Source organism: Amphiura filiformis, chromosome 13 (genome assembly GCF_039555335.1).
Source record: "Amphiura filiformis chromosome 13, Afil_fr2py, whole genome shotgun sequence".
Classification (NCBI taxonomy): Eukaryota; Metazoa; Echinodermata; class Ophiuroidea; order Amphilepidida; family Amphiuridae; genus Amphiura; species Amphiura filiformis.
This window is the reverse complement of record NC_092640.1, coordinates 19,872,534-19,880,604: the sequence shown is the minus strand read 5'-3', so window position 1 is coordinate 19,880,604 and position 8,071 is coordinate 19,872,534. Positions and strand designations below refer to the sequence as shown.

Below are 8,071 nucleotides of genomic sequence, written 5' to 3'. Positions count from 1 at the left end.
AATTATATATCACAATTATATTTTTGTACATGTATTTGCTTGGAAGAAAGACTTAAAAAAAATTATTAAAGTTTACTTTCTCGTGAAGATTGATATCTTTGTTTTCGTATCTTATTTTGTTGGATAGCCACTAGATAACATAGTCAAATTGTTCTCCCTAATTTTGGGTGACAATTAATGGGGGCTCGTCCGGGAGTTTCTATCCAACAAATTCCAAATTTAATTTTGCGGGATAAATTAATTTTGGTAGTTAAGCTAAACTATATAGTGTATATATTCTTACTATTGTATTACTTTGTATTCACAGGCGACACTACTGTGCTGTGGCAGGTGAACTGGTCGAGGGTGTCCCTACATTCCTGTTTTCCCAGGCACAAGCGAAGGCGAAAGCTGAGGAAGCACATGCGAAAGCTGAGGAAGCACAGGCGCACGCGCAGGCGAAGGCAGCTGAAGCACATGCAAAATCTCAGGAAAATGATGCTAAAATGACAATCGAAATAGAAAGGTCTAAACAACTTCAATTACAGCTTGAAATAGAGAAGGTTAAGAATGAGCCGGGGAATGGTCATAATGGTGATAATACGCAAGGTAGTAAAGCCAGGACCCCAAAGTTAACCTCGTTCAATCAGGATAAAGATGATATTGATGCGTATTTGCATAGGTTTGAATTATATACCACATCTCAAGGCTGGAACAAGACTACCCAGTGGCCAACAAGTTTGTCCGCATTGTTACAAGGTAAGGGATTGTTTGAATACTCTTCATTGTCACAATAAGTTGCACTGGATTACGATAAAGTTAAAACAGCCATCTTAAGAGCATATAAATTGACCGAGGACGGATTTAAGAAAAAGTTCCGTGAGGTAAGGCCTTTGGAAGATGAAATGGGCGATAGATTTGCTGTTCGACTACAGAACTATTTAGGACGCTGGATGGAACTTGATAAGGTAGACAATTTTGAACAATTGCAAGATATGATGTTAAGAGAACAGTTTTTAAATTGTTGTACAAAAGATCTGTCAACTTTCTTGAAAGAGAGAAAACCAAAAACTGGCCAAATGGATGAAATGGCCAAATATGCAATCAGTATAGAGAGGCACGTGGTGGTTGGAATCCAGGTAATTCTAAGAATAAGAATGTCGGGTCTGGTAAGCCAAATACGAGTAGTAACTCTCATACAGCTAAGAGTAATGAAACGAGCAAAGGTTCCGACAATGGTAAGTTCTCCCAGTCAGGTCAAAGTACAATTAATAAGCGTTCAGGTGTCTGTTTCAGTTGTGGGAAACTCCGTCATTATGCAAATAAATGTAGACAAAAACAAACAATGGCAGCTATGTCACAGATGATGGAAGGAATGTTCTCTGAACTTCGATCAGCTAAACAGCGTCTAGCATCTCGACAACAAAGTCACTGCGATTTGAATACTCGGAATGATATTGCCGGAGGTATGATTACGTTGAATTGTAGTCCCCAACTTCCTGTTGTGTAATTAGCTTGTTACAATTTAGATAGTCTTGGAATGTCGGTAAAGAAAGGTAAGGTTGGTAAACATAGAGTTCAAGTTATGCGTGATGATGGATGCAATTGTGTGATGGTATGTGCAATCTCATCAGAAGACAGGAACCATTGAACCATGCGGACAGCTTTGAGACAAACCTTTTTTTTTGTGGCCATATAACTCCTAAATGTGCCAAGTAGAACGTGGGAACCTTTTGGATATCAATTCAGGCATATCTTTACTGTTGGATTTGTTATGTTTTCATGTAGTGCCGAAGAGGGGACTACAGAAGTGAAAGATAAATGCCCATGCCTCATAGTCTAAAGACAATTATGTAGTCAATGAGGAAATGTAGAAACTATTGTTCTTAAGGGATCTAAAATGAGCGTTTATTGCGTTTCGATAGTTTTTTTTGTGGGACATGAGAGCACCTCAGACATATCGAATTGTATTCTGAATACGAAGCATGTCTTTCTGATATTAAATAATTTTCATTTTTTGAAAATCACAATATAATACAAATTTTATGACAAATTATACAAATTTGATATTTTTCGAATTTTTGATATATAACAGTCCTCGAAGTAAATTATATAAATCTAATGATATAATTGAAAAGCCGACGGTCAATTGAAAATTTTGACCTTTCATATTGAAGATATGGATTTTTTTCCCAAAAAGACCTACTTTTTTTCGGTGTTTTGGGAAAAAAATCCAAATCTTCAATACGAAAGGTCAAAATTTTCAATTGATCGTCGGCTTTTCAACCCACCTACATACACTTTAAGACTTAAGTATAAATCATCAGATTTATAAAGTTTACTTCAAGTACTATTAAATATCAAAAATATCAATTTTAATGATTTGCCATAAAATGTGTATTAAATTGCGAATTTCAAAAGTCAAAATTATTTGATATCAGAATGACATTCTTCGTATTCAGAATGCAATTCGATATGTCTGATGTGCTCTAATGTCCCAAAATAAATACTGTCCAAACGTTCATACCCCAGCCCTTAAATTTTCACTCATATTTTACGGCTCACTATGGATTTTCGCGTTCACCTCGACTTCCAGAGGCTTTAATGCCAGAGTGGTTTTGAATACATAATCCTCTATAATCCTCTATAATCCTCTAGACGTTCAAGTTTGTACTTTTGAACTGCATTTCGCAAACTCTCTATTACTACTTTCTCCGACTTCATAATTTCAGAAAACAGAATCACAGCTTCTGCTTCTAAATATGATTTCCTACATAGGATCACTTCAATGTCTGTACCTTCTATAATTGGGTACGAAGCTTGACTAAAATAAGACACTATATTGTCTCCTATCAGTTTCACATTTTTGATCTTAGGAAGTGTAACCAACATGTCATATATTCGCTCAACCCAATTTGTCTGACTTACTTCTTTATATGCTTGCCGTACTGCAAGGTTTTCAAGCGTGGGGTGGTATGAAAGTGATTGTAAACTTTCAGAAGAATACCTTGACAAAAAATGCGGCAGCAACACTAGCGATTTTATTTTCTCTAGATTTATGTTGATCAGTTTAACCAGCGATGACCTCACGCATATTCCTTCTAATACAAGTGTTTCTAGATTAGGCAGTCCCTGTATCATAATCTCAAAGGCTTCTGTCGAATAGCGCACCCTTCGCAAGGTCAACATTTTCAGATGTGTCAAGTGAGCGATTGATGGTAAAAGTCTGTCACCGTCGATTTCAAGAAATTGACCATGTCGACGCTCACCGGTGATTTTGAAGCGCGTTAATGATGTCATACACCCTACTGTAGAGGACAATATCTCATCAGCCATCTCCTCCTCACCATACTTAAAGTTTAATTCCATCTCACGTAAATTTGTTAATGTTACAGGTGACATCTTCTTCAACATGGATAAAAAAGAAAGGTCGACCTCGTGAAGGCTTATATATCCCAATTTACATTTGTGTATTAATTGAATAATTTGTTCATAACCATTCCATTCAATTGAATGCCAAATGCAATCTGCGGGCCATGTCAGATCCAATCGATGCAATTTCGGCAGAAAATACAGCAGCTGATACAGATTTCCGTAATCGTGTTTAGGTACTCTTACATCGGACCATTCCTCGACGTGCATCATTTCGAAACGTAACCCAAGAGTGTTTATATTCGGACAGTTCACGCGCAAATAACTCATGATTTCATCGCTGGCTACAGGTAGATGGATCTCTTGCAAACCTATACCAGCATAAAGAGTCAAGAACTTTAACACGTCATTTTCGTTTATTGGAAATTGCCATTCATTGCCATACTCTCTGTACTCAAAAATATTTTGTCCATTTTGTGATACAAACCGTCTGAACCGTCTACTAGACTCTTCCACTTTTCTGTTGGGACCTTCGTCTCTGAAGTTGATGACAGTCCAAGCATGGTTTTTGATTATTAGATGCCATTCCTTGCTTACCCTATTAAAAATACAAATAAATATTTTATAAACGTTTCTCGATATACTTTTACGACAACTATTCATGATCAAACCATCTAGGCTGACCCTTGTCAACAGAGCATTATAGTATGGTGCAATTTACCCAATGTGAGTAGAAAAAAATTGCATGTTAGTTAGGTGCCTTTCCTACTGAAGATTCAGCGGCTCTGAAAAGAGCCGAATAGTCCATTATTATAGGAGCAAGCCCTTTCCAATATGTGGTGGCTCTATAAATTTGACAAATGATCAAAAATCAACGGACGTTAGGTGCGTTTAGATCACTGTACACACTAAATTTCGACAGACAGCCCAAAAATAACATTGTTAAAGATATTTAATATAATAGTTAATTTTTGTAGGCAAAATACAGTTTACGGCTTTTTTGTCAGGGCCACAGCACTTTTAGTGTGCAAGGGACATTTCCTTTTTTAGCTCTTTCAGAGCCACCTAAGGCAGCTACTGTAAACGGCTCTTTTCAAACCCACCATCTCTTAAGTACTGCTCACACCACATACATGTATCATTGGGTAAGTGCATGGCAACCACAGAATTAAAACCATTCTGTGATGGCAACCAATATGCCTCCCCACAATGATACTCTGTAGACAAGGATTTATCATAAATGTGAAAACCATGTGTGAATGAATGAATTTAATAAACGAATGAATGTTCACCGGGCATTTAATTTTGTCTTTGCTCTCTTCAGACAATTGACTCTGATTCCTCACTGAACATGTAAAATACTTGCATTTGGACCCCCCCCTTAAAAGTAGATTTACAAATATCACGCTTCCCTTAAAACATTGTTTTGTCCTGAAGAAGTGGCGGAATCTATTGAAACCCCCTATCGGTTAATATTCTATGACAGACCTTTATGGCACTAGGAACATAAGTTTATATGTTGCTATTTATTAACGTGTTGAAGTATATTGCTAATAGACCAACGTGATGTAAGCTGGGAATGAAAGGGCTCAAAAGCTACCGAATTCTTGTACCCGAGATCGCAAATTGGAGCACTTTTTGTTCCCATCATGCAACACTTTTGCCGATCGATTACTTTCAGCATTATACCTTATTGAATAGTAGTCACTATCTTACCTCATTGCGATTAATTTCTCGTATAAAGACAAGAAGTTGAAAATAACCAGCAATGTATCAATATTAAGCATCCCAATTGGTCCCTCATCGACCGGCGTTCTGTTTTGCAAGAAGGTAGCGTCCATTTCTGTATTAAAATAAAAATGGGTAATTATCACAGAAAATTGGTTGTGATGACGCTGCATGGAAGTCCTGCAACTTTTTATGTCTTTGAGACTACGCGTCGTTTAAGTAAGCTTACCACTGAATGCTGTTATATCCATATCTAAATTAAGCTAAGACTGATCTATAATCACATAATTAAGTTTTCGCGTTACAATAAGATTAGTAGAAAGAACATGTGTATTATGTGTGGTTCATCGGTAACATACATGTATTAAGATGAACCTTATTATTACAGAGCACATGTTCCATTTTTGACTATATTGCCCTGCACTACATATTTCACGCGGTACCTATGCATTTAACCATATCATGCTGACCACTCGCACCTGTAAGATTAGTATCTTTGAAAACAAATTATGATTGCAGATATATACAGGTGATGAGTGCAACCTGCACGTAGTTCAGGACGATATAGTCAAAATTGTATTCATCTATTGCTATGGTAGTTAATCCGATTTATTACGTCACTTCTACAGCTAATTCGAGGTCGAAGTGACATAATCGGATTAACTTCATAGCAATAGGTATTTTTGATTATATCGCTCTGCACTAGTAGGGTACCTGCAGGTAATATGGGACCATTAAGGACGTTTAGCTTATTTGCATAAAAACTAAAGAAGATATGCCAAAAAGAGATTGTTATGATGAACAACATGTCCTTTAAGATTAATAAAACAGACAATGTTACCTTGTTTTTATGTTTGTTTGGACGCTATGACGTCAAAATGACGTCATCGTCAAGTGTCCCATATTACCTGCATGTGCAGGTAATATGGGACACTGTGTTATCTCTATGGTGAAAATCAAAAGTTCAGAAAATCACTCTTTTGTTCTAAAAACATTTTTGTTACATGATTTTGAATGTTAAATGCAAATTTCTACAAGAAAATTCAATTTTCTAAATAGTTTTGCTTTTCGCATTGACAATGCACACAATTTCCTATGTGTCCCATATTACCTGCACCCATTCAGTTGAAAATCAGAGAAAATAATCATTTATAAAAGGAAAGTGCCACTTGTCAGTGGAATTTTACCTGCTGATAAGCTTTACCCATCACCTAAAGATCATAAAAATGACAAATGCCCCTCAGTACCAGAGTTTTTGGATACACAATCATAAAATGTGACGTCATTGATTTTATATCAGGCCAAAAAAAACGACATAATTTTTGGGCAATTTCACTCTTTTGGCATTGATTTCAAGAGTTTGATACACAGACTCCAAAACTGCATTTCTAGAAGCACAATTGATGTCTCTAAACACTTAACAAATCAACTTAAAGTGTTTACCTTCTCTAAGCTACTTTTTGTTAAAATGAAAACAGGTGTCCCATATTACCTGCTGTCCCATATTACCTGCACCTACCCTACGTTACGCGGTACCCCTGCATTGAACCATATCATGTTGATCACTTGCATCTTAAAAGATCTTTAAAAAAAATTAGTATTGTATTCAATATATGATTGCAGACACACACAGGTGAGTGCAACCTGCTTGAAGTGCATCGTGATACATTCAAAAATTGTTTATACCTGTTGCTATGGTAGTTAATTACATAACTTTGACAGCGAATACGCAAGCGAAGTTACGTAATTAATCGGATTAATTACCATAGCAATAGGTGAAAACAATTTTGAACATATCGTGCTGCAATACAAGCAGGTAACACTCATCACGTGTGTATGTCTGCAATCATAGATTGACTACAATACTGGTCTTTTCAAAGATACTAATCTTACAGGTGCAAGTGATCAGCATGATATGGTTCAATATTAACAAAATTGATAATGAATTAAAGCTGTCAGCTATTTCTGTATCAAAATAAAAATGGTGACAGAACATGGGTCTGTGCGGACAGTTTACTTACTAGTTAAAATATCTTGAGATTTTCCTGTAGAAAGAACATGTGTATTGTACATGTATTAAGAACCTTATTATCACAGAATCACACAAATCAAAGCAGACTTACTTGACAAAATTGATAATGAAATAAACCTGTCAACTATTTCCTTATCAAAATGGCGCCGGCAGATCATGGATCGACAGTTTGTCCCAGTTAGTGCATATAGCAGGATCTAGCAGGCGCATACTGCAAATATGATTGTTATAATGTAACACGTGACCGGATAATAATAAAGCGTAACCTGTTTTGCATATTCATTTTGGTTGAAGTTCAAGGCAAGGATACGACATACAGGCTGTATCAGAATGATTATTCTTGACAAACGAGTCATTTTTTTACAAAATATTAAAAATATGAAATCGATTTCATTTGAATGAAAATTATGTGGATTGAAAGATTTGCTGATTTTGTTGACATTTGCTGTTGTATTTTTGCAGATATTGTCATTTGAATGAAGAAAGGTGACATTTCACCCATCACAACAAAATATAATTTGTTTTACTGCTTGCAAGATTTGTTATTCTACTTCCACTGTGTCAAGCAAAATTGAATACTAGGGTTGTAAACATGTTTAAAATGAATAATATTAATTATTGGTCATGTAATTACAAATCATGCCTTCTTTCATACATTTCCTAGTCAAACCACATCATTGATATGCTAGGGGATACACCAACAAGCAAGATTATATGATAAAATCGTGAAAGGGAGAACTTGTTCACAGAATGTGCTATTCTCGTAAGTTAATTCTGATCAAAAATGACATTCTTAGAAATTTGAATATTTAAACAGAATTGCTAACAAATTTCAGCTATATGATTAAAAACATTCACAAAAATTGAGAAAAAATAATTTTGATACAGCCTGTATAATACAACAAAATTATTAACAAATGGCAGCTTTCCACCTTTAGTTATGCTGCTTATTGTTTATGT

The 8,071-nt window shown here is 35.7% G+C and overlaps 1 protein-coding gene across 1 annotated transcript; it reads right to left on the bottom strand.

Annotated features, from left to right (window-relative positions):
- Positions 1 to 2,411: 2,411 nt before the first annotated feature.
- On the bottom strand, positions 2,412 to 7,316 carry LOC140167221 (uncharacterized). The gene is made up of 3 exons (XM_072190568.1): positions 7,203 to 7,316; positions 5,068 to 5,194; positions 2,412 to 3,949 (listed from the first exon to the last, which is right to left on the bottom strand). The coding sequence occupies exons 1-3, from the start codon at positions 7,267 to 7,269 to the stop codon at positions 2,614 to 2,616; spliced, it is 1,530 nt and encodes a 509-aa protein (XP_072046669.1). The 5' UTR covers positions 7,270 to 7,316; the 3' UTR covers positions 2,412 to 2,613.
- Between the last annotated feature and the right edge of the window lie 755 nt (positions 7,317 to 8,071).